General features: G+C 45.2%; 1 protein-coding gene across 2 annotated transcripts in view; it reads left to right on the plus strand.

Moving 5' to 3' along the window:
* The window catches only part of PHYHD1 (phytanoyl-CoA dioxygenase domain containing 1), a 40,578-nt gene extending 14,614 nt beyond the window's left edge, over positions 1–25,964 (plus strand). The window contains exons 2-12 of one of the 2 annotated variants that reach the window (XM_073640060.1): positions 13,577–13,770; positions 14,625–14,783; positions 15,263–15,338; positions 16,642–16,689; positions 17,420–17,475; positions 18,784–18,846; positions 18,936–18,957; positions 19,088–19,216; positions 21,138–21,254; positions 23,742–23,868; positions 25,767–25,964. In XM_073640060.1, the coding sequence (XP_073496161.1) occupies positions 13,615–13,770; positions 14,625–14,783; positions 15,263–15,338; positions 16,642–16,689; positions 17,420–17,475; positions 18,784–18,846; positions 18,936–18,957; positions 19,088–19,216; positions 21,138–21,254; positions 23,742–23,868; positions 25,767–25,812 (999 nt within the window). In that variant the 5' untranslated portion in view covers positions 13,577–13,614 and the 3' untranslated portion in view covers positions 25,813–25,964. Of the gene's footprint in view, positions 1–13,576; positions 13,771–13,929; positions 14,122–14,624; positions 14,784–15,262; positions 15,339–16,641; positions 16,690–17,419; positions 17,476–18,783; positions 18,847–18,935; positions 18,958–19,087; positions 19,217–21,137; positions 21,255–23,741; positions 23,869–25,766 lie in introns of those variants that run through there. The other variant, XM_073640059.1, reaches the window with a different exon arrangement.
* Positions 25,965–27,181: the final 1,217 nt, after the last annotated feature.

The following is a 27,181-nucleotide window of genomic DNA, read 5'->3' on the forward strand; positions in this document are numbered from 1 at the left end:
GAAAAGTATTAATATCTCAAGAACGGCTGCAAATTCTACTCTCATTTTTACAGGTTTTGGAAACATCGGGAGGTGAATACTACTCTCAACATTGTCCCCTGCTGGCGCTGATCGCAGCATAAGCAGAGGACAATGATGACAGATGACTTCAGCACCCGTCACTTGGGAACAGCACTAACTGTGCTGCTGATTCCCAGGCGCCGGTACGTGTGATCCTGATGCGGCACCCATATGCCACACAGGTGGACACGGACACGGATATCTCTGGTACTGTTTTTTCCAGTACCGGAAATATCACGACTTGTGAAACCGGCCTTACAAGTATATAAATCTAGTTTTGTTAGCAAGTGGGTGTGGTCCTCGGGACCACACTCATAGAGAAGTGACATCCACACCCTCTTGGCTACAAAAGACTAGATACTAGATATACAGAGAAGAAGTGGTCGTATCTCAGGAACGGAGAGGCGCAGGAACAAAAGAAAAACAACGCCGGATTCAGGAGAACAGCGGCATTTACACCAGAGGAAAAAATTACATATATATGGCAAGTGACAGGTTTTGTTTAGATGCTTCTCTCCACACAGCCTTTGTCTTTAGGGCTCTAATACAGGGGTCCTCAAACTCCGGCCTGCCGGTCTGTGGGCAGAGGAGAGCGGTGTCAGCGCCCGCCCTTCCCCCCGCTTTCTCAGAGCCCCGGCAGCCGGATACTTACCTCTCCCTGTGCCTTCGCAGATCCGCTGTCTTCCTGGTCTGCGCTCCCTGTGACATCTCAGGTCAGAGGGCGCGGTGACGTCTTTACACCGCGCCCTCCCGAGTGCCGTCACAGGGAGCGCAGAGATGGACAACGCCGCCGCGACGCTGGAGTCCGGACCTGAGCAGCGGCAGCAGGCAAGGAGGGAGGTGAGTATTGGATTTTTTTTTTTTTAAATGTATGGAGGCATGGGACATAATATTAGGGGTGACATCCTGCATGTGGCATTATATGGGGGGGTGACATCCTGAATGGGGCATTATATGGGGGGGGTGACATCCTGAATGGGGCATTATATGGGGGGGTGACATGCTGCATGGGGCATTATATGGGGGGGTGACATGCTGCATGGGGCATTATATGGGGGGGTGACATCCTGAATGGGGCATTATATGGGGGGGTGACATCCTGAATGGGGCATTATATGGGGGGGGGACATCCTGAATGGGGCATTATATGGGGTGGTGACATGCTGCATGGGGCATTATATGGGGGGGGTGACATCCTGAATGGGGCATTATATGGGGGGGACGACATCCTGAATGGGGCATCATATGGGGGGGTGACATGCTGCATGGGGCATTATATGGGGGGGGGTGACATCCTGAATGGGGCATTATATGGGGGGAGGGTGACATCCTGAATGGGGCATTATATGGGGGGAGGGTGACATCCTGAATGGGGCATTATATGGGGGGAGGGTGACATCCTGAATGGGGCATTATATGGGGTGGGTGACATCCTGAATGGGGCATTATATGGGGGGGGTGACATCCTGAATGGGGCATTATATGGGGGGGGGTGACATCCAGCATGGGGCATTATATGGGGGGGGGGTGACATGCTGCATGGGGCATTATATGGGGGGTGACATCCAGCATGGGGCATTATATGGGGGGGGGTAACATCCTGAATGGGGCATTATAAAGACAGGGGAGTCATATCTTGCACGGGGCATTATATGGTGGGAGAAAGGGAAATCCTGCATGGGGCATTATAAGGGGGAAACAGCCTGCCTATTGGGGACCTATGCTGCCTATTGGGGACATTTACCTGCCTATTGGGGACCTATGCTGCCTATTGGGTACATTTACCTGCCTATTGGGGACCTATGCTGCCTATTGGGTACAGTTACCTACTTATTGAAATACCGGTTGATTTAACTTTACTTGTCCTTCATTTTAAATATTGTATTTGTTCCTGTATTGTTTTTTTTACTACAAAATAAGATATGCGCAGTGTGCATAGGAATTTGTTTATAGTTTTTTTTAAAAACTATATTCCGGCCCTCCAATGGTCTGAGGGACCGTGAACTGGCCCCCTGTTTAAAAAGTTTGAGGACCCCTGCTCTAATACATGGTGCGTGGAGGCATACGAGAATGCACGGACTGTATTGCATGTGGTGTCTTTATGCTCCTCTGTGATGGACACTGGGGCCAATTCTAGGGAAGAATTCCACCAAAATACATCTGTACTATATCGGCCATAGAGTTCTATAGGAGCCGTACACAATCAGGTCATTGAGGCCTTGGATGCTATCAAACCTAGAGTGGGAATGGACTGAAAATCCTAATTAACAGGATATTTGTGCAAAGCAAACAGTAGTAATGTCAGGAGGCCGGAGCCCCTCTCTTGTACAACAGTGTCGCTGACTGTCCAACTCGGGACAATAATCAGTACCTGAATAGTGTCTGAGGGAGAGACCTGTTCTCCATATTGGATCTTGAGACAGGTAGAGAGACCATAGGTTTAAACTTAATGGGTTTTCCTCTTTATAACAAACAGCACCCCTCTTATCCATAGTCTATGCTACCTATTGCAGCTCCCATCCAAGAGATGAGCTGATCACTGTAGGCCCAGCTGCTGGAACCAGCTCTAGTGTGTAGTAGGTTTATGTACCACCATATAATACATAGTCACTTTGAGATCGCTGACTAATACAGGGGACCCACGTTTGATGTAATAGGGCAATAAAGAGGTTCTCCCATAAACATATATTGCCTATCCACAGGGTAGAAGATACATTCATGATCGCTGGCGGTTTGGCTATTGAGACTCCCATCGATCCCAAAAACAGGTGTCTTAAAGCCCCGTGTGTGAAAGGAGCGGTAGTGAGCATGTGTGACCATCACTCCATTCATGGTCTATAGGTGGTGGTCGCACATGCTCACTACTGCTCTGCTCACACAAGGACTTTGGGCCCCCATTTTCGGGATCGGTGAGGGTCTCAGCCCCCTCATATATTGCTCACATATCATTAGATAGGTGATTCATCTTGTTCATGGGATGTGCCCTTTAAAGGGGTTGTGCCCCAATGCTGTGGAGACTAGTTGAGAGCGAGTTGAGCACCCCTTTGGCACTGCTCCGAGACATCCACTGTTGCAAATCCCAATACAAGGTTGGATATTGCCTGACAAAGCTGAAGGGGATCAAAGTGGCCCCTTTTTGTCTTGAGATTGGTAGACATTCTTGTTCATGACCCCCACTATTTAACATATCAGGATTTTATTTGGTGTTCCCCTTTATCAAAGAAACATAGAATGTTAGAGTTGGAAGGGACCTCCGGGGTCATCGTGTCCAACCCCCTGCTCAATGCAGGATTCACTAAACTATCTCACACAGATGTCTGTCCAGTCTCTGAAGACTTCCATTGGAGAACTCGCCACCTCTCGTGGCCGCCTGTTCCACTCATCGATCACCCTGTCAAAAAGTTTTTTCTAATCTGTATCTTCTCCCTTTGTTTCACTCCATTGCTTCTCTTGTTTCCATGTGCAAATGAGAATAAGGATGGTCCCTCTACAATGTGACAGCCCTTCAGATATTTGTGACATCACTTCAGATATTTGTAGACCGCTATTAAAGGGTTTTTCCCACAAACAAAAGTTCATTTTAATCAATAGATCTTGGAATAATAATAAGTTCCACAATTGGATGTGATTAAATAAAATGTTCCTGTGCTGAGATAATCTTATAAATGTGTCCCTGCTGTGTACTGTGTAATGGCTGTGTCTGACCGTGCAGGAACATGGTCTGATCATACCACATCTCCTGGGCAGGGGAGGAAGCAAAAGAGTATACAGACATTACAGCGGGGGAGCACAGCTGATTCTTTCTTTACAGTAAAACATTGCTTTAAAACATTCAGGGAAATGTTTTGCTTCACAAAAAGAATCAGCTGTGATCCCCCGCTGTAATGTCTGTATACTCTTGCTTCCTCCCCTGCGTTTACGCAAAATTAATTGACATGCTGCGGATTTTTACGCGGAAAAATCCGCATCATGGGCACAGGACATGCGGATTTCAATTGGGGAACATTGCTGCCCTTCTACCATGCGTTTTTAATGCGTTTCCGCAACTGCAAAAACGCCGCGGAAACGCATTAAATACGCATCGTGTGAACTCAGCCTTAGCCTTCTTTTTTGCAAGCTAAACATTCCCAGATCCTTTAACCATTCCTCGTAGGACATAGTTTGCAAGTCCCTTCACCATCCTGGTAGCTCTTCTCTGAATTTGCTCCAGTTTTTTTATGCCTTTTTTTTTTTTAAATGGTGCCCAGAACTGGACACAGTATTTGAGATGCGGCCTGACAAAGGATGATCAGTGGGTGATCTAGACACTATGCTTCCCTTAACCCCTTTAACCTCAAAGGTTAAAGGGGTTAATGACCAGGCAATTTTTTCAATTCTGACCACTGTCACTTTATGAGGTAATTACTCTGGAACGCTTAAACGGATCCCCCTGATTCTGAGATTTGTTTTTTCGTGACATATTGTACTTCATGATAGTGGTAAAATTTCTTCGATATCACTTGCGTTTATTTGTGAAAATATTGGAAATTTGGCGACTATTTTGAAAATTTCACAATTTTCAAACTTTGAATTTTCATGCCCTTTAATCAGAGAGATATGTCACACAAAATAGTTAATAAATAACATTTCCCACATGTCTACTTTACATCAGCACAATTTTGGAACCATTTTTTTTTTTTTTTGTTAGGAAGTTATAAGGGTTATAACAGCGATTTCTCATTTTTCCAACAAAATTTACAAAATCAATTTTTTTAGGAACCACATCACATTTGAAGTGACTTTGAGGAGCCTTTATGACAGAAAATACCCAAAAGTGACACCATTCTAAAAACTGCACCCCTCAAGGTGCTCAAAACCACATTCAAGAAGTTTATTAACCCTGCAGGTGCTTCACAGGAGTTTTTGGAATGTGGAAGAAAACAATGAACATTTAACTTTGTCACAAAAATTTTGCTCTAGATCCAATTTCTGGGCGCACGGCAGGGCTTGGAAGGGAAGGAGCGCCATTTCACTTTTTGAATATAAAATTAATTTGAATAATTAACGGACGCCATGTTGCATTTGGGGAACCCCTGATGTGCCTAAACAGTGGAAACCCCCCACAAGTGACACCATTTTGGAAACTACACCTCTCAGGGAACTTATCTAGATGTGTGTCAGCACCTTGAACCCCCGATTCTTCACAGAAGTTTATAACGTAGAGCCATGAAAATAGAATCAAACTTTTTCCACAAATATGATCTTTTAGCCCTAAATTTTTTATTTTCACAAGGGTAAGAGGAGAAAATGGACCCAAAAAATTGTGCAATTTCTCCTGAGCACGCCAATACCCCATATGTGGGGAAAATACACAGTTTGGGCGGACGGCAGAGTTCAGAAGGGAAGGAGCACTGTGCGACTTTTTGAACTCAAACTTGGCTGGAATCGAGAGCGGACGCCATGTCGTGTTTGGAGAGCCCCCCCTGATGTGCCTAAACAGTGGAAACCCCCCACAAGTGACACCATTTTGGAAACTACACTCCTCAGAGATTTTATCAAGGGGTATAGTGAACATTTTGAACCCAGAGGTACGACACAGAATTTGATAACATTAGGTCATCATATTGAATAAGTTGTCATTAGTCTTGAACATAAGTGCTCGCTACTTGAGTTTGCATTGGGTAGTCGGGTGACATGCTCAAGTCCCCGCACCGCATGTTTCACGGTTGTTAGACCCACAAAAAACACAGGCAGGGATTGCTCGTGTATGGCAGGTAATCCCTGCGCTTTTATTGAGCTGTATAACAGCGCGAATCATATGGAGCGGAGACTTGAGCATGTCACTCCAGCACCCACGATACTCGGTGCATACCCAAGCACTTGATGCAAAGTCAAGTAGCGAGCACTTGCGCTCAACATTAGTCGCCATATTGTCATCATTTTATTTACTTTTAAAAACATCACAACCCTAACACAACCCTAACCTGAGGGATCCATTCACTATAATGAGGCAGCAGAGTTACTCTGGACTCCGTCTGGCCTCTGTTTAGCTGTGTCCTTTTTTTTTTTTTTTTTTTTTGCAGAGGTTCACAAAACTGAGGCCAACTGCACTTTTATGCGCGCCTAATAAAAAGACAGACACCGTGGGATCACAGGCCAGATATCATCCACGCTGCCTCCATCTGCCTCATTATAGGGAATCTTCCGTCATGGGTTCCGTCTGAATCACGTATTTCAGAGATTTACACGGAAACCCCGGTGTACGCGCTCTGCACAGAGCGCAGGATAAACATGGGCCGAGCCTGACTGCGATCTTTGGGAGGCAGAATGAACAAATCAGCAGCAGGTGAAGAACTGGTTTTATCTATTTTTTACACCGTTCCTCGTGCGGTATAAGTGATTAGGCGACTTTATTTTTGGGTTGGTGCGATTACAGCGATACCAAATTTATATTGGGCTATTATGTGTGACACACACTTAAAAACACTTATTTTTGCAAAGAATAGTTTTTGCATTGCCATATTTTGAGAGCTATAATTTTTCCATATTTCATGTAAGGCCTTGTTTTTTGCAGGACAAGCTGACATTTTTATTGGTACCATTTTCAGGCACGTGACTTTTTTGATCGCTTTCTATTCCGATTTTTGGGAGGCAGAATAAACAAAAACCAACAATTCAGGAATTATTTTTTGGGGCTTTTTTTTTATGCCGTTCCGCGTATGGTAAAATTGATAAGGCAGCTTTATTCTTCGGGTCAGTACGTTTACAGCGGTACCACATTTACATAGTTTTTTTTATGTTTTGGCGCTTTTACACAAAAACTATTTTATAGGAAAAAATTTTTTTGCATCGCTTTATTCTGAGAGCTATAACTTTATTTTTCGGCTGATGGAGCTGTATGGCGGCTTGATTTTAGCAAGACAAGATGACGTTTTCAGCGGTACCATTTTTATTTACATTCGTCTATTTGATCGCATTTTATTCCACTTTTTGTTCGGCGGTATGATGATAAAGCACCGTTTTTTGCTTGTTTTTTTTTTCTTCCGTGTTCACTAAAGGGGTTAACCAGTTGGACAGTTTTATAGGTTAGGTCGTTCTGGATGCGGTAATACCAAATATGTGTACTTTTATTGTTAATTTTTTCATAATATTTATTTATAAGTACAATATACTATATATAGATAGATATAGATATATATATTATTTTAAAAAATATATTTTCACAACTTTTTTTTTTTTTTACTTTGTCCCACTATGGGACTTTCCCGTTCTGCAGGCTGATCGCAGTTATAAGGTATAGCAGTGCAAGATCACTGCTATACCTTGTAACCTGTCAGCCCTGCAGACACAAGCTAGTTTGATCATGCACTCCGCATGATCAAACTAGCTTGCTAGTGCCTGGTGACGATCGGAACCCTGCGATGACGTTCGCGGGGTCTCCGATCCAAGGTAATAGGGGCTGTTTTTCCTCTCCCTGCTCCTGAAATTCAGCGATCGACTTCGATTGCAGCTTTTTGGGAGTTAGTGTGCCGGGAGTGGTGCGGAACCGCTCCTGCCACTGAGTGCCGGGTGTCAGAATCAGATCGCCTGTGCGTAATAGTATGTACCTGGTCCATAAGGCCCAGGGCACAGGGACGTACTATTACTGACAATGTCAGAAAGGGGTTAATACATCTCAGAACTGTGTTTGCCTTTTTTGCTGCTGCATCACACTATTGACTCATGTGCAGTCTGTGATCTATTGGTATACCCAGGCCTTTTTCACACGTGCTGTTGCTTAGTTCTATTCCTCCCATTCCGTAGATGTAATTTTAGCTTTTCTTGCCCAAGTGTAGAATCTTGTATTTCTCCCTGTTAAATACCATTCTATTAGTCACTGCCCATTGTTCAAGCTTATCTGAATCCTTCTGAATCCTTTGTCTGTCTTCTCTAGTGTTAGTTATCCCTCCTAGCTTTGCCTCGTCTGCAAATTTGATTAGTTAACTTTAGTTCAATTATCTAGATCATTTATAAAAATGGGGCCAAGAGAGAGCCTTGTGGTACCCCACTTGAGACATTCTTCCAATTGGTTGTGCAACCATTTATTACCACTCTTTGAGTACAATCACTGAGCCAGTTCTGAATCCACCTAATCGTTGCCTTGTCAATCCCATACTCGATTATTTTTTCAATAAGGATAGTATGAGATACTTTGTCAAATGCTTTGCTGAAGTTGAGATATACTATATCTACCGCATTTTCCTGATCCACACAGTCAGTGATTGAGTCATAGAAGGATATTAGATTAGTCTGGCATGACTTGTTTGCTACAAACCCATGCTGACTCTGGTTAATTACTGTATTCTTATCCAGGTACTTACATACATGCTGTTTAAGAATTTGTTCAAAGATCTTTTCTGGTATAGAAGTAAGGCTCACTGGCCTGTAATTTCCTGGCTCCATCTTCTTTCCTTCCTTTAAGTCACTTTATGCTATCTAATCATCTGACAGAGATCTGGGCTTCCTGCAGTTGATATGGTTCTGTGGCGATTTGGAGACTGAGACTTGCGGCCATAATACCGCCATATGAATGCAGACAGAGGGGCAGTAGACTTCATGACCAATGGTAATCTATTAAGGTGACATACACATACCCAACATGCTCTAGGTTTCCTGAATCTAGGGTCTAGCAGAACTTGCTGCATTTTCCTTCTCTTGTTTACGTGTTTCTTATTTTCCTCTCCTCCATGAAGTCAAGGAAGCCGCACTTATGAAGCCTTCTCATCCCTCCAACTTTTTTGTTTGTTTGCTTTTACTTTTTTTCTTTACGCTTTTATTTTTTGCCATTAAAAGCTATTTTTGGATAATGTTATCTTCTGAGATAAAACTTTCTTTCAAACAAAAGTTATGCTGATTATAGACATAAGACCAAGTTACTGCTATGTAACAGAAAAGGGGGAGACAGGAGGCTGTCAGACCAGTTGTCGCTGCTTATCCCTGGAAAGAAAAGCAATGGGATCAGGTAGATTGCGATTCAACCTGCTTAATCTTTTTTTTTTCCCCACAATGTCACACTTAGCAACTACCCCAGAGTTCCCGGGACTCCTGGACTGAAAGAGGGTTGTTTCCAAGAGGAGAGTGGGTTCCTTGGAGGGTCGGGTTTGAGGCTGAGTTGTCCACCTTTGGAGACATTTTTTTTTCCTAAATGCATGTATTTGAGGCTAAAAAATATTTTTGAAATGGGGTTTCACTAAAAACTTTTGCACCATTTGGCATTTACAGGCTCTTTGTTTCTCTGCACTTTCAACTTTGATGTGGTCTGTGGTTATACTTCAGCCGTGTCACACATAGAAATCATGGGGCCCTATAGCAGAAGTCCCAATTGTCCACCCCCCCGCCACAAATAAAAGAAAAAAAAATATTTGGCGGGGTCACAGAAGAGCATACCTCACAACTTTACAGCCCTCACAAAGTAATTTTCCTCCTATTGAATTCCCTTGGTGTTCCCCTTTCATGGCCCCCATAAAGTATGATGCCAACTTAAGTGCTCCTAAACACACTGATACCCCCCACAGTATTTCCTACACATCACCCTCCAGATGTACAGTTTGATGGTCCCCCAACCCTGCAAAGTATGATACCCCCCACAGTGATCCCAACACAGTATGATGGCACTGACACAGCCCTCCGTACGGTATAATGGCCCTTACACAAGCCTATACACAGTATGATGGCCCCAACACAACCCTTCACATTGCATAAATGACCCACACACAGTATACTGGCCCCCACATAGCCCTCCAATCAGTATATTGGCCCCCACATAGCCCTCTAATCAGTATACTGGCCCCCACATAGCCCTCTAATCAGTATATTGGCCCCCAGATAGCCCTCTAATCAGTATACTGGCCCCCACATAGCCCTCCAATCAGTATATTGGCCCCCACATAGCCCTCTAATCAGTATACTGCCCCCACATAGCCCTCTAATCAGTATACTGGCCCCCACATAGCCCTCTAATCAGTATACTGGCCCCCACATAGCCCTCCAATCAGTATATTGGCCCCCACATAGCCCTCTAATCAGTATACTGCCCCCACATAGCCCTCTAATCAGTATACTGGCCCCCACATAGCCCTCTAATCAGTATACTGGCCCCCACATAGCCCTCTAATCAGTATACTGGCCCCCACATAGCCCTCCAATCAGTATATTGGCCCCCACATAGCCCTCTAATCAGTATACTGGCCCCCACATAGCCCTCTAATCAGTATACTGGCCCCCACATACCCCTCTAATCAGTATACTGGCCCCCACATAGCCCTCCAATCAGTATACTGGCCCCCACATAGCCCTCCAATCAGTATACTGGCCCCCACATAGCCCTCTAATCAGTATACTGGCCCCCACATAGCCCTCCATACAGTATATTGGCCCCCACACAGCCCTCCAAACAGTATCCTGGCCCCCACACAACCCTCCAAACAGTATACTGGACCCCACACAGCCCTCCAAACAGTATACTGGACCCCACACAACCCTCCATACAGTATATTGGCCCCCACACAGCCCTCCAAACAGTATCCTGGCCCCCACACAACCCTCCAAACAGTATACTGGACCCCACACAGCCCTCCAAACAGTATCCTGGCCCCCACACAACCCTCCAAACAATATACTGGCCCCCACACAACCCTCCAAACAGTATACTGGCCCCCACACAACCCTCCAAACAGTATACTGGCCCCCACACAGCCCTCCAAACAGTATACTGGCCCCCACACAGCCCTCCAAACAGTATCCTGGCCCCCACACAGCCCTCCAAACAGTATCCTGGCCCCCACACAGCCCTCCAAACAGAATACTGGCCCCCACACAACCCTCCAAACAATATACTGGCCCCAACACAACCCTCCAAACAGTATACTGGCCCCCACACAGCCCTCCAAACAGTATCCTGGCCCCCACATAGCCCTGAAAAAGGCATAATGGCCCCTACATAGCCCTGCAAACTATAGAATGGCCCCCACATAGCCCTGTAAACTCTTTTAGGGCCCCCACACAGCTCTCCAAACAGTGTAATGGCCTCACTGCTAAAAAAAAAAAAAAAAAAAATGAAAATAACCAAAAATACTCATCTCTCTTCATTCTCCCGCTGCTCTGTTCTCCTCCTGGGCAGAGCGGGCGCGATGTGATGATGGCATCATGCCCGCTGCGCTGACGTCAGAGCTCAAACGCAGAGGGAGAATAATGGAGGAGGGAGCTGACTGCTTCCTGTTCCATCATTGCTTTCAACTGTATCGGTATCCAGGATCCTGATACAGTTGAAAGTGCGATGCCGGCGCTGGCATCAGGCCCATCCAACTCATGGGCCCCATAGCGGCCACGTGGTCTGCCACTATTAGCTGTATGCCACTGTACATCGGCTGAGAGGAGCTCAGAAAAAGACAGATAAGAGTTACAAGCTCTCCAGTCATTTACTATGAAAGAGCTCACTGACTGATTCTTAGAAGACTCACTCTGCTGGCAGCAACCGACAGTGTAGTAGAAAGGCTATAGAAAGTAAATGGCGCAAACAATTTTTATAGCCTCGGAAATGTTGGCAACTATGCAATATCTAGGGACGGTCAGAAAGCCTGATCAGAGAAGATCATAGGCAGAAGTAGTGAGAGTCGAGTCGGTTAGGGTTAGAGGCATTGGCTTGGGCTGAAAGGGTCCCCTGGTGCCAAGAATCCCAGCTAATGGTGACAATCTGTTACCCAAATTCCCTGCAGCGCCACCACTGGAGAAAAGTGTCATGCTATTCCCATTGGTATCGATGGGCGGTCTAATTTGTTGGGCTCATGAGAAATATAGGTAATGTTTTGTGTATGCACACAGCTCCTATGTGTGTAACCTGGAATACATTGTTAGGATGTATGGGATGAAATGAAGACACCTTTTTATAGCCTCATGGAAAACATTGGTGTGGAAAAACCAGAAGATCGACCTGAGCTCCCCGGCTGCGGTCAGACGGGTCCGGGAGGTGAACGGGATTTGTATCTGTTTATAAAGCGGCTGCTAATTGCTTATAGTATTTATGTTGGTGCGGCGGGTACAGATGGTGCCAGTCTGAAGACTGCTGCCAAGTAAATGTGCATGTGCCCCTCCCCTATTACAGATAAAAGAATACTTCAATGAATACACTTCTGGGCTATACCAATGCCTGCTGAGGGCTCATTTCTTTTTGCCCATAGTTGGCACTTTGGGAATGGGGGTGGCGGGCGTCTATATAGTTGATTGTTACAGCTTTGTTAAAAGAATTGCCCTAAGAAGAAAACGTATTATATTGGCCATGGTAACGAGTGTCTCTCTGAAGGACCTTTCTGTTCTGCATCACACACATATCAATGGACAAAGTGTAATGCATCATTTCTCCTGTAGGGGCACTGCAGGGAAACTGAACACTTACTGCCAGATCTCCCTGCAGATTATAGCTGATCGCAGGGGAACCTTCTTAACAAAGCAAACAACTCCTAGGTCAATCTCACACATCCGTGTACGGACTGTCCGTGGGTCTCCTGTCTGAACCTGACAGTCCCCTATATGCCTAAGGGTCAGGAGGCCCACGGATAGTCATCTTCACGACCTGCGAAACCATGTTGATGTTTTTTTCTAAATTAGTACAGTATGTCTTTTAATGTGAAGTTCAATTAAACGACACTTTCTTCCTTTATGTCCTAGATAAAGAAGACCTGTCAGCTGCCATAAATACATTTTTTTTACCCGATGTAAATGTCGCTGTTCTCCTGAATCCGGCGTTGTTTTTCTTCTCTTCCTGCTCCTCTCCGTTCCTGAGATATGACCTCCTCTTCCATGTATATAAATCTAGTCTTTTTAGCCAAGTGGGCGTCTTCTTGAGAACCACATCCAGTTGGCTAACAAGACAAGATTTACATACAGGGAAGAGGAGGCCATATCTCAGGAACGGAGAGGCGCAGGAACAAAAGAAACACATCACCGGATTCAGGAGAACAGCGGCATTTACACCAGATAAATATATATATATTTATGGCAAGTGACAGGTCCCCTTTAAAGGGGTTGTCCAGGATAAGAAAAAAATATGGCTTCTCCAAGAAACAGTACCAACCTGATTTTTTTTCCCCTCACAACTTATCTAAAATTTATGGACAGCCGATATTTTTTTTCTAGACACATTGGAAGATTTTAAGTGTGATGTGACTACAGCCCATAACAAGGGAATAAACACATTAGCAGCATTCACTGTAAAAGGATAATTACATTCACGATAATCCGTACACCATTCTCAAGCTTTATAATAAAAAAAAAAAAAATCACAGACGCACATTTTTTTCTCTTACATGGCAAAAAGAAAAAAAAAAAAAAAAAGTTCTTTACTTTTACAAACTTTCCATGAATTTCTGGATGATTGTTAACCCTGAGCGCCACTCCTGTTCACAGGTTGTGAGTGGTATGGCAGCTTAGACTACTTGAATTCCAGGAAACTTTTTTTATTTTTTTCTAAATTGTAAAATTACAAACTTTTTTTTTTTTCTAGCCAAATCCTTGTTTGGCAGATCAGCTGATGGTGATCACATGACCGATGCTGGTATGCGGGGCCTCTTTCTCTCTCCTTTATCTGGCAGCATCATCTGGCAGTTGTGTCCTCTCCCATCCTCCACTGGTCAGCGGGTTACAGGCAGCGTTGTCCTCCTCAATATGGCTCTGATGACAGATGAACAGGTCCAGAAGGTGAGATATGAATGTGCTCCGCCTGTACAGGTGCAGCAGACCTCATATGAATGTGCTATAGGTAAGATATAGGGAAACGTAATAGTAAGGACAGATGGAGCAGGATTAGTGCAGCACGGTGTTTGTGTGCAGCACATGGCTGTCATTATGTAACCAGATGGATTAACCTTTGCAATGGCTGCTCTGAAGCTGGCTGGGTCAGTGCCCTCCGCGCTCCTCCAAAGGTGCCTCAGCTTGGGGGAAAGCAGCTCAGCCATGCCGCCGGCCGAACTGTCAATCCTCAGGAGCGCACCGCCCCCTGGGAGGCAGAGGAGCGGTGTGATCCTGAAGATAGGAACTTGGGACAATCTTGTAAGCAGTGGAGTAACTTGGTAAGGGGCGGGAACAGGGGCAATTGTCCTGGGTGCAAAATTTCAGGAGTAGGGCAAAAGCCCCTTACTTTTGGCAAGGTGCCCCAGGAACTCAAGGCGAGCGCCACTTTCAACCTGACGTCATTGCATTGCACCACCTGTGCCGGGGAGAAGTGGACTCTATCGCTCGGATTAAGTGAGCAAACACTTTAACTTTCAAGGGGGTATTATATCTGGTTAGGGGGTGCGATACTTGCTTACCCCAGGTGCTGGCAATGCATACTAAGCCATTGCTTAAAGGGGAACACCACTTAAGATGGTGGAGTGGGGGGCAATGTACTGTAAAGAGTCAGAGTTGCTGACAGTGTAAACCGCCATGTAGTGGAATATAATGTTGTAATAATGAACTATAAAATATGTATGATACTGTAAATAAATGGTGCCACCTGCTGGTAGTGGTGGGCTAGAGCACAGCGCCTGAACAATCTTGCCTCCTTTTTGCAGTTCCATGAAGATGGTTATTTGGTTCTGGACGGGCTTTTCAGCCATAAAGAATGCGAGGCCATGAAGGAGGAGATTGGAAGGATAATACAAGACATGGATGTCCCTCCTCACTGCCGCACGGAGTTTTCTACGCAGCAGGAGGAACAACTAAAAGCTCAGGTTTTAGCCATTTTATACAATCCAATATTTAATGGTAGTTAAAAAAAAAAAAAAAAGTAGTAGAAAAACATGATGGCGCCACAACCATCCCCAGGCTGCGTGTGGTACTGCAGCTGAGCGCCATTCACTGAGGTATAATGCCAGACACAACCATTGAACTGGGGTGACAGTCCAATGGAGAAATAAACCTGTTTTCTGGAAGTTTATGAATCCAGACCCGCGGCCATCAGCCAATCACAAGACTGATTTCAGTATAGTAAGGGCTCATTCTCTGAGTGGGGGCTATGACAGTGAACATATTGGTAGTCACCCTGGTCACCATTGGTAGAAACAGCTGAATAAATTTTAATATACTGTATTAATAGAAGAGGAGAACGATAGGACTAGCAAATACTGGGGTATGATGCATGGCAATAAGTTGTGAAACTTGGTAGACGACATATTAGAGGTTTAACCTCTCTCCATTATGTCGCTGACAGGGAAGTGCTGACTATTTCCTTCACAGTGGAGACAAGATCCGCTTCTTCTTTGAGAAAGGCGTATTTAGTGACAAAGGTAAGAATAATTACTTAAAGGGGACGTGTCACTTGCCTTAAATATGTATTTTTTTTACCCGATGTAAATGCCGCTGTTCTCCTGAATCCGACGTTGTTTTTCTTTTGTTTCTGTGCCTCTCCGTTCCTGCGATATGGCCTCATGTTCCCTGTATATAAATTTAAGGGGGCGTGGTCCTCACTCTACTCTGGGGGCGTGGTCCTCACTCTACTCTGGGCGCGTGGTCCTCACTCTACTCTGGGCGCGTGGTCCTCACTCTACTCTGGGCGCGTGGTCCTCACTCTACTCTGGGCGCGTGGTCCTCACTCTACTCTGGGGGCGTGGTCCTCACTCTACTCTGGGCGCGTGGTCCTCACTCTACTCTGGGCGCGTGGTCCTCACTCTACTCTGGGCGCGTGGTCCTCACTCTACTCTGGGCGCGTGGTCCTCACTCTACTCTGGGCGCGTGGTCCTCACTCTACTCTGGGGGCGTGGTCCTCACTCTACTCTGGGGGCGTGGTCCTCACTCTACTCTGGGGGCGTGGTCCTCACTCTACTCTGGGGGCGTGGTCCTCACTCTACTCTGGGGGCGTGGTCCTCACTCTACTCTGGGGGCGTGGTCCTCACTCTACTCTGGGCGCGTGGTCCTCACTCTACTCTGGGCGCGTGGTCCTCACTCTACTCTGGGCGCGTGGTCCTCACTCTACTCTGGGCGCGTGGTCCTCACTCTACTCTGGGCGCGTGGTCCTCACTCTACTCTGGGCGCGTGGTCCTCACTCTACTCTGGGCGCGTGGTCCTCACTCTACTCTGGGGGCGTGGTCCTCACTCTACTCTGGGGGCGTGGTCCTCACTCTACTCTGGGGGCGTGGTCCTCAATCTACTCTGGGGGCGTGGTCCTCACTCTACTCTGGGGGCGTGTTCTTGAGGGCCACTCCCAGTTTATATACAGGGAAGATGGGGCCATATCTCAGGAATGGAGAGTCGCAGGAACAAAAGGAAAGCAACACCGGATTCAGGAGAACAGCGGCATTTACACCAGGTAAAACAAATAACATATTTATCACAAATAGCAGTTCCTCTCTTAAAAAACCGTACAGGATTACTAAACAGATTTTTTTTTTGCCAGACTCCTGTCTATAGGATGTCTTTGGTATTGCAGCTCATCATTATTCTCTTCAATGGACAAGAAGGGATGAATTGCAGTACCGGACACAGCCTGTGGACAAGAGTGGCACTGTTTCCGATCTCAGGACTTACATGAGGGAGACTAGACTTTTATGACGTGCTATTGACAAGTGGAATATTGTTTTACCTGTTCTCCAGGTGAATTTCTGGTGGCAAGAGAAAGATCTGTGAATAAAATAGGACACGGTAAGAATACTTTTCCTTTCCACTGTCCATTTGGTAGGATGTGGTTTCTATAGTGAGAGGAGTGCTTTAAATAGTCCTAGCTACATTAGATCGGGGTCAGACCGCCATATTTCAAGGTCCATACACAGACCGCAATGTCCAGGCAGGCCGCGGGTCTACTGACCTCAAAAGCCTAATCTATGCCTAGTACGGGAGGCTATTCGATCCAGAGAACCACGGTCAGGTCAGTCTTGTGTACAGTCCTGTGAATACTCTCTAAGACTAATTGCAAATGGAGATTTTTAGTTATTTTTTGGGAGCCGGTTTGCCTAAAAAAAAATATCTCAGTTTAGTCACTTTTACCAGGCACAACCTATAGACATGGGTGGCGCTGTTTCCATTAAAAAAAAAAAACTTGAATACAAAAAAATAAACTATTTTGTTAGTCCTTAAAATTGTCACTAAACAGAATTGTTTGTCGCCACCATCTTATACAATATCTGACAGTAAATACTTCTCCCCGTGGGTCACAGAGAAGAGTTACAGGACACATCAGGCTTGTTCTAGCTTTAATCCCAAGGGGATGTACAGAATTAGAAAAAACATGGCTGCTTCTGTCCAGAAACAGCGCCACCCTTACTCATAGGTTGTGTCTGATACTGCAGCATAGTTTGTTTGAACTTAATGCAATTATAAGTGAAATCTTTCTTTTACATTTTTTTGCCTTTACTTCTGTCTCTGGTTCTTGCAGCTTTACATGCACATAATCCGATATATAAAAGGGTCACACACTCCCCCAGAATACAGGTGAGCAGAAAAAAAACATCATAATTGTAGCCAGAGAAAGATTAGTCTTTGCATTAAAGAGGGTATTCTGGCTGTATCAAGCTGCTGAACCCCGCACAATCACCAGAACGGAGGGCCGGCATCAGTGGTCTCATCAATGGGGCATACAGATGGCTCAGTACAGCTCTTAGCTTTTTCTGGCAGTCCTTTAGACATTGAATGATGATGGGTGAGGACCCCGGTGAACAGACCCCCACGATCAAGCAGTTATCACTCACCCTGCAACAACAGACATCGCCAGTTTTGTTTCAATTAACGACCTGGGTCCCTTTTATATGGCAATCAGTGGAGGTCTCATTGTTCGGACCTCCATGATCAAGCCGTTATTCCCCATGCTGTGGTGCTAAATTATTGCCAGCAGTCCCGTAGACTCTGAATGGAACGGCCATGTGCACGTGCGATTCCTGCTTCGTTCCAATGGAGGACATGGGACCCTTTTCTTGTGATCGGTGGCGGTCCCATTAGTTGGACCTCCACAATCAAGCAGTTCTCACCCATCCATCAATCCCTTAGACTCTGAATGGATCAGCCTTGTGCATGGGTGATCCCTTCTTCATTCCAATGGAGGACATGGGACATTATTCTGCCAATCAGTAGGGGTCACATTGGTCGGACCCCCCACATTCAAGCACTTATCCTATGGTGCTTGGTTATCACCAGCAGTCCCATAGACTGACATCCACTGCTCCATTACAGCAGAGGACAAGGGACCCCTCAAGTCTGCAGATATGACCTCTGCTCCTTTCCAATGCAGGGCACAGAACCCCCTTCTGGAAATCACTGGACCCTCACGATCAATTAAGCAGTTATCAGCCATCTCAAAGTGATTGGTTATCGCCAGCAGTCTCATGGAGTGGCAGTGCATGTGTATGACCATCGCTCTAGTAGAAATTATGGACACATATGGAGATTGGTCGGGGTCCCATTGATCGGACCTTCACGATCAAGCAATGATCACCCATCCTGCAGTACTTCGTTATTGCCAGTAGTTATGCAGACTCTGAAAGGAGTCCAAGTACACATGTGCGACCACTTCTCTAGCCCAACGCAGGACTGGGTCTCCCCAGTAAGACCCTCACCGTTCCAGAAATTATCACTTATCCTGATAACTGATAACCTTCTTTAGCTAGAATACCCCTTTAATACTAAATTGGTAACAACTTCACCCTTATTCCACCACTGGGTGGCAGCAAAACCCCATAAACTTCCAGCTCTGAACAAAAATAAATCCTGTGGCTTTAATCTGTACATTTATATTTCCGTATACAGGAGGTGGGTCAGCGGCTGGGCCTTGTGGAGCCGGTGATAGTGCAGAGCATGTATATATTTAAGGTATAGCTGGGTATATAGCACCAGAGATCATTCATATAGATTTCCAATTAGCATGCACATGAATATATAATTATTCTCTTTCTTTCCAGCAACCTAACATCGGAGGGGAAGGTAAGACAAGTAATAGGAGTTGATGCTTCTTCGAGTTGAATGCGGAAAATTCCAGGACCATAAATCGTGGCATCAATGGTTTCCAATATGGCGGATTCAGATTTATTCTTCTCTCCATGTTTTGTATCAGTGACTCCACACCAAGATGCCACCTTCCTGCACACGGAGCCTCTTGGCCGTATCATTGGGTTCTGGATCGCTATTGAGGATGCCAATAGAGAAAATGGCTGCTTGTGGTTCATTCCAGGGTCACACCGGGGTAAGATATGGCAGACGAGGTAAGCCACTGACACTTTATCCTATACAGTCAATGCCGAAAGTGTTGGCACCTTTGAAATTGTTCCAGAAAATTTAGTATTTTTCCCAGAAAATTATTACAATTCCACACGTTTTGTTATACACATGTTTATTTCCTCTGTGTGTATTGGAAAAACACAAAAAAACAGGAGGAAAAAAGGCAAATTGGACATAATTTCACACAAAACCCCAAAAAATGGGCTGGACAAAATTGTTGGCACCCACAACTTAATATTTGGTTGCACACCCTTTGGGATAAATATCTTCAATCAATCGCTTCCTATAACCATCAACAAGCTTCTTACACCTCTCAACTGGAATTTTAGACCGCTCTTCTTTAGCAAACTGCTCCAGGTCTCTCCTATGTGAAGGTGTCTTCTCTTCTCTCAACAGCAATTGTAAGATCTCTCCACAGATGATCAATGGGATTTAGATCCGGACTCATTGCTGCCACTTCAGAACTCTCCAGTGCTTTGTTTCCATCCATTTCTGGGTGCTTCTTGAAGTATGTTTGGGGTCATTATCCTGTTGGAAGACACATGACCCAGGACGCAAACCCAGCTTTCTGACGCTGGGCACTACATTGCGACTCAAAATCCTTTCGTAATCTTCAGATTTTATAATTCCTTGCACGCACACAGTCAAGGCACCCAGTGCCAGAGGCAGCAAAACAACCCAAAAACATCTTTGGACTTCCATCATATTTGACTGTAGGTACTGTGTTCTTTTCTTTGTAGGCCTCATTCTGTTTTCGGTAAGCAGTAGAATGATGTACTTTAACAAAAAGCTCTATCTTGGTCTCATCTGTCTACAAAACACTTTCCCAGAATGATTTTGGCTTACTCGCATACATTTTGTCAAACTGCAGTCTAGCATTTTTATGTCTGTGTCAGCAGTGAGGTTCTCCTGGGTCTCCTGCCATAGCGTTTAATTTCATTCAAATGTCGATGGATAGTTTGTGCTCATGTTGGTGCACCCTGAATTTCTTTGGAACTTGATTGGGGCTGCTTATCCACCAGCCGGACTATCTTGGGTTGCAACCTTTCATCAATTTTTCTCTGCCGTCCAGGGAGATTAGCTACAGCACCATGGGTTGTAAACCTCTTGATTATGTTGCTCATCGTGGACAAAGGAACATCAAGATCTCTGGAGATGGACTTGTAACCTTGAGATTGTTGATATTTTTCAACAATTTTGGTTCTCGAGTCCTCAGACAGTTCTCTTCTCCTCTTTCTGTTCTCCATGCTTAGTGTGGCACACACAGACACCCAATGCAAAGATTGGGTCAACTTCTCCCCTTTTTATCTTGTTTCAGGTGTGATTTTCATATTGCCCACACCTGTTACTTGCCACAGGTGAGTTTGAATGAGAATCACATGCTTGAAAAAGTTGTTTACCCACAATTTAGGAAAGGTGCCAACAATTTTGTCTGGGACATTTTTGGGGTTTTGTGTAAAATGATGTCCGATTTGCAATTTTTTTTGTGTTGTTCCAATACACACAAAGGAAAACAACTTGTGTATAACAAAATATGTGCAATTGCAATTATTTTATGGGAGAAATACTTAATTTTCTGGAACAATTTCAAGGATGCCAACACTTTTGGCCATGACTGTGTATTTATCATTCGGATCAGGGAAAAGGGGATCAGACTGAAACATCAGTCCCATCCTATCCCAGATATATTCCAACAGGCCCATGTTTGGTTATATTTTAACCTATCCAATACGTTCTTCCTTTGGCCATCTGCAGCACCAAGTTTCCGGTATCCAAAATAAATGAATAAATGCCTAAGCATGAATGTTTGTGGGGAAATTGGGCCAAACGAGCATTTTGTCTTTTTTGTGTTTCCTAATGACCGTTTACAAATTTGTCTTCTTAAGCTGGAATATCGCGTCAAATGGTGCGCACGCCGCCAGGCTCCGTACCCTGCACATCTTTCATTGGAGAAGAGCGGAGCTACCATGATGACCAGTTTGTGCCAGCCCCGGTGTCCAAAGGTGCATGATGAAAGGGGACCTCCGGCTGTATGCATGTTTATCATAGGGCCGTTGCCCAGAAACCTTTGTTCATACCTTCACTTACTACTATACAAACAGGGGCGTGGGGACATTTGATCCAGACTGGCAGCCTTTAAGTATCTCTTATCTCTTGGCATTATACACTGACTTGTTTCACATATTCCATAACTATAATATGATTGTTATAGCTTAGAGAAGCACTCCTCCTCCCATCGAAGTTTTTATTCTCGTAATATATTGCAGTCATCATATTATTTAGCACTGTGTACTTACAATTGCTCATTTTGCCTTTCTACCTAGATAAATCTTCTCTTTTCTCTGCTCTATGTAGAAACAGGAAGTTTCTAGTCCCTGCATTTATCATTCCCCACCTCGTCAACTCTTTACCTAGCAGCTCCCTCCTCCCCCTGCCAGGGACTTTTACAGTGACTCATGACTTATACAGGGAAAATTGACCTCCTGTTTTTACATAGAGCTTAGAAGGGTTCAGCTTGTCAGTTTTTAATCACGTGATTGTTGTGCTCACGCCCGGACTGACTGGCGTGAGCGTGGTTAGTGGTCCCACTGGGCCACGAACCGAGGAGTGCCTGGAGGGGCGGGACTAGGGGCCTCGCCAGATCCGACCACGAACACACGGTGGCTTAATCGACTCCGTGGTCCGAGGAGGGACGTGGGAGGTGGCCCAGGTGCTACTCCAGGTCAGACCCCGGTCACAGCTGTTGACCCACACCAGGGAATACAGGAACGGGCAGGTTTTGCTGGTGTGCAGACAGGTGGGTACTGGTAGGCACGACTGGTATGCAGACAGGTGGGTACTGGTAGGCACGGCTGGTATGCAGACAGGCGGGTACAGGCAGGTAGGAAGGCAGGCTGGATAGGGACCAGTACAGACTGGGATACAGGAACAGAGCCGCAGGTGCAGAGGACAAGCGGAGCAGAGCCGCAGGTGCGGAGGACAAGCAGAGGAGAGCGGAGCAGAGCCGCAGGTGCGGAGGACAAGCAGAGCAGAGCGGAGCAGAGCCGCAGGTGCGGAGGACAAGCGGAGCAGAGCCGCAGGTGCGGAGGACAAGCGGAGCAGAGCCGCAGGTGCGGAGGACAAGCGGAGCAGAGCCGCAGGTGCGGAGGACAAGCGGAGCAGAGCCGCAGGTGCGGAGGACAAGCGGAGCAGAGCCGCAGGTGCGGAGGACAAGCGGAGCAGAGCCGCAGGTGCGGAGGACAAGCGGAGCAGAGCCGCAGGTGCGGAGGACAAGCGGAGCAGCGGATGTGGAGGACGAGCGGAGCGGAGCCGCGGGTGCGGAGGATGAGCGGAGCACAGCCACGGGTGCGGAGGATGAGCGGAGCACAGCCACGGGTGCGGAGGACGAGCGGAGCACAGCCACGGGTGCGGAGGACGAGCAGAGCGAGCAGAGCCGCAGACAGACAGGACAGGGCTCTGTTCACATGGAACAGACAGGGAAACACAGGAAGATAGCTAGAATACAGGAGGTAGAAACGGAGGCAGGGAAACGGGACAAGCAGAACCAGATACACACAAGGTACTTGCAATGAAGAAGCGAGTGAACACAAAACTCAAACAGGAGTACAGAGACAACGAGTTGGAGTTAGGTACTGGTTCAGGCACGGTAGGAAAAGGGAAGGATCGGACATAGAGACAAACAGATAACGGACTAGGACACAGTTCAGACAGGAACTGACACTGGAACGAGATACAGGAACGAGCCTGGGTACTCAGCCCCCAGGGTGGCAGGAATACACTAGAAGTCACAGATACAGGTAACGGGCCTGGGTACTCAGCCCCCAGGGTGGCGGAAACAGACAAGATACAGGACAGGACCTGGCAACTCAGTTTCAAGGAACACACTGAAAGAAAGTGTTGCTCAGGCCCCTCCTACTGGGTAGGGGAGGTTTAAGTATCCAGTGACTCATAGCAATAGGCTTGGGACGCATTAGGACTGCGCACACTAACTTTAAGAATCAGGAAGTAGCAGCGCCGCCGCCCTAAGCCAGCAGACAAGAGACATGCACACAGCAAGTAAAGGAGTATAGTGCACAGCCTGGACTGATAGGTAAGTTGGCGGTATCGCATGGTGGGAGATGGTAAGCCATGCCAGCACTCCGCCAGGGATGTTACAGTGATGTCATAGACCTAAGGGAAAAGAGAAGAATTATCTGGGTAGAAAGGCGAAATGAGCAATTGTAAGTACACAGCGCTATATAATATGATGACTGCAATATATTAGGAGGATAAAAACTTTGCTGGGAGGAGGAGGAGGAGTGCTTTTATAAATTGCTGTTTATTACTTGTAACTTTTCTGGATCAATTTATAAACCTTTTATTTTTAGAATCTTTATACTTTTTAGTGGATATAAATAAAATTTCTTTTAATTACTACATTTTGATTTTTTGCATCACCCATTTCTTCTTGGGTTTCATTCTTTGGGATATTGTCTTCACTTACTACTTAGGAGGACTCGTTCTAATCCACGGAGAAGTTGTGCACAAGAGTGACCTGAACAGTTCACCCAACTCTCGTCACGCCTATTCCTTCCACGTGATGGAGTCGCAGAATACCACCTGGAGTGAGGAGAACTGGTAAGGAACTGCTGACCCCACCAGAAAACAGATTTCACATGTGTTATGGGCTTCTGGTATCACACTTGTGCTGGAAGCTGAGATATGGAGGGCTGCTTGATGGGTCCTCATGTCGGAAAGAAAGCTGTAACCATATTAAGTGATGGATGGCAATAAAAACAAACCATAAACTTCTCCTATCAATTAAAAAGTAGAATACGGGCAGATCGTGGATGACATCCATGCGCTGTTTGTTTTCCATGGGACCATTGACTTGCAGTAGCAAGATTGATCTATGAGACATCTCCATTTTTTTGGGGTGTTGGGGCATGGGGGGGGGGGGGGCTGACAATGAGTTCACCAAAGAAAAAATTATTGTGATAGGTCCATGAGCTATCCATAAAAATAACAGCTCACATACCAAAAAAATCTTACTGTCATGGGAATCCCTCGTTAGGCAGATCTATAGTTTTAATTTTTGTAACAAAAAATGTCTCCATCTTCTAAGACCCATGGCTTTATTTTTCCATCTACATAGTCAGATGAGGATTTTTTTTTATTTTTTTGTGGGACGTAGTTTTGAATGGTACCTTTCACTTTATCATACAATAGGAAAAAAGGGGTATGAAATAGTGGGAAAAAAACACACTTGTTCTTTGGGTTTAATTTCTACAGGGTTCATATGATTCTTTAGGTATACACAATTATGGTGCTACTGAACTGTGTCCCCATTTTCTGAGACCTGTAACTTAAAGAAGCACTCCTCCTCCTCCTCCCATTAAAGTTTTTATCCTCTTACTATATTGCAGTCATTACATTATATATCCCTGTGTACTTACAATTGCTCATTTTGCCTTTCTACCCAGCTAATTCTCCTCTTCTCCATTAGGTCTATGACATCACGTGATTAAAAACTGGCTAGCTGAATCCTTCTAAGCTCCATGTAGAAACAGGAGGTCAATTTTCCCTGCATGAGTCACAGCAAAAGTCTATGGCAGGGAGGAGGAGGGAGCAGTTGGGTCAGGAGATGAAGAGGGGAATGATAAATGCAGGCACAAGAAACTTCCTGTTTCTACATAAAGCAGAAAAAAAGAGAAGAATTAGCTGGGTAGAAAGGCAAAATGAGCAATTGTAAGTACACAGCGCTATATAATATGATGATTGCAATATATTAAGAGGATAAAAATTTTGATGGGAGTGCTTCTTTAATTTTTATTCGGAGCTGTACAGGGCTTGTTTTTTGCGTGCCGAGCTGTAGTTTTTATTGATACCACTTTAGGGAACATACATTGCTTTGATCGCAGCGGTTACATTTTATTTTTGATGTATCGGACTCTAGAACTTTTTTTCCTCATTTAAAAAAAAACACGTTTATTTCAATAAATTTTTGAAATTTTTTTTTTTTTTAATTAATTTTCACTTTTTTATTCCCCCTTGGGGACGTAAACCTGCAATAGTTTGATGGCTTGTGTTATACACTGCAATAACACAATATTGCTGTACATAGTAATATCACAGTCACGGTCTCCTAGAAAGCTCAGACTATAAAGCTCACACTTCTCTATTTATTCACCGCCTGGTTGCGTCAGCCAGGGGTCCATTTATGAGGTGGGACCCTGTGGATCCTAGTTCTGGGGATAGCTGTACCTATCGTAGATCAATGGCATATCCAATAAAAGATGAGAATACCCTTTAAATGGGCTGTCTAGACTGTACAAGCCGCTATCCGAGTGATCGGCTGATCGTGGTATTACATGGTGCCGTAATAAGAAGTATGGATGTGATAGTTCTAATTGTACTATCTAGTCGTAGAGGTAAGTAACCTGCTGTTGTGACACTACAACTCCCAGCCGGTTGCTGACTCTAATATATCTCTTTCATTTTTAGTACTGTCTCATTAAATGATTTCTTCTCTCTAGGTTACAACCAAGTCCAGAACTTCCATTTCCTTCCTTATACACGTGAGAACTACACGTGTCCATGGCGGTCTCCACCTTCATCTTAGTGATGCTTCTATTGATATGGCTACCAAGGAGAATAAAAAAATAATCAAAGTCCCTTTAATCTGACATTCATAAGACCTGATAATATAACTGATTATTAAATATTCTAGAGGATCTCCTGTTTTGGTTTTCTGTTTTTCCCGATCACCCATGACAGCACCACGGAGAGGGGACCTGCCCTTCAATGACAGTAAACCTACAGAATAAAAGGGTGGAGTGTCTCCCACCCATCAGATCCCATCGTATAAGAGGTCCTTTCAGAGAAAGGAATACAGCTGGAAAATGCCCCTCAAGAAACCAGGACAAGAGGGGAAACCAGAAAAAGAGAGGCAAAGACTTCAAGTTTGAGGAAACCCTTCTCTAAGGGTAAAAAAAAACATCCCCCAGGTAGGAGGAAGGTTTTCTCTCTCTTTTCCTTCCCAAGGACAAATTTCATCAAGCAACTGGATATTTATGCAGTTAGGCCAGAAGTCGGAGTTTCTAACTGTTCCCCGGAGAATTTTGTGGTGACCAAAGCCCGGAATTCTCCAAGAAGTCCTGGAATTAGTGCGGAGTGAATTCTCAGAAGTCCCAAAACAAGAAGAGGAGGAGGGGGATCTACTTTCCACTCATTTTAGCACAGAAACCGGACGCAACTTTCAGGACAATAATAAACCTGATGGGGCTAAACAGATTCCTGAAAGTCAGATCATTCAAAATGGAGATCGGCCATAAAACTCCTATTTCCAGGTTGCTATATGGTAGTATGCATCTTTTAAATCCAGGACTATCACGTTCCAATCTACGTGGATCACTAGAAATTCCTGACAGTTGCTCTATGTATAAAAGGGGAATTCAGGCACTTTCACTTTCGGGCCCTTCCCTTCGGGTTGTCAATGGGCCCGTTGAATCTTTACAAAGATAGTAGACACCTCATCTTCGGGTGAAAGAGGCGTTAGTGATACCTTACCTCAATGATTGTGGGCAGATCAGTCGAACGCTGCAGAACTCGGCTTGCAGAAATCAGGGCTATCCTGACAAAGTTAGGTTGGTAGCTCAATTTAAAAAAATAAATAAATAAATAGAGGTTATAACCCCAAAGGATGCAGGTCTTAATCATAGAATCACAGAATGTTAGGGTTGGAAGGGTCCTCCAGGGTCATCGTGTCCAACCACTAAGCCATCTCAGACAGAGAAGACCATCTTCCTTGGTCTTCTCCTGGACTCAGCGAATCAGAGCTGCTATCTCCCAGAAGAGAAGGTGAAGGTATTCTGCCAAGTGTCAAGGTTAATAAACAATCCAACCATGACTCTAAGGAAGGCAATGTCTGTCTTAGGAACTCTAACCTCCT

Source organism: Phyllobates terribilis, unplaced genomic scaffold, assembly GCF_046119375.1.
Source record: "Phyllobates terribilis strain yellow unplaced genomic scaffold, ASM4611937v1 Scaffold_7__3_contigs__length_470593459, whole genome shotgun sequence".
NCBI classification, from domain to species: domain Eukaryota; kingdom Metazoa; phylum Chordata; class Amphibia; order Anura; family Dendrobatidae; genus Phyllobates; species Phyllobates terribilis.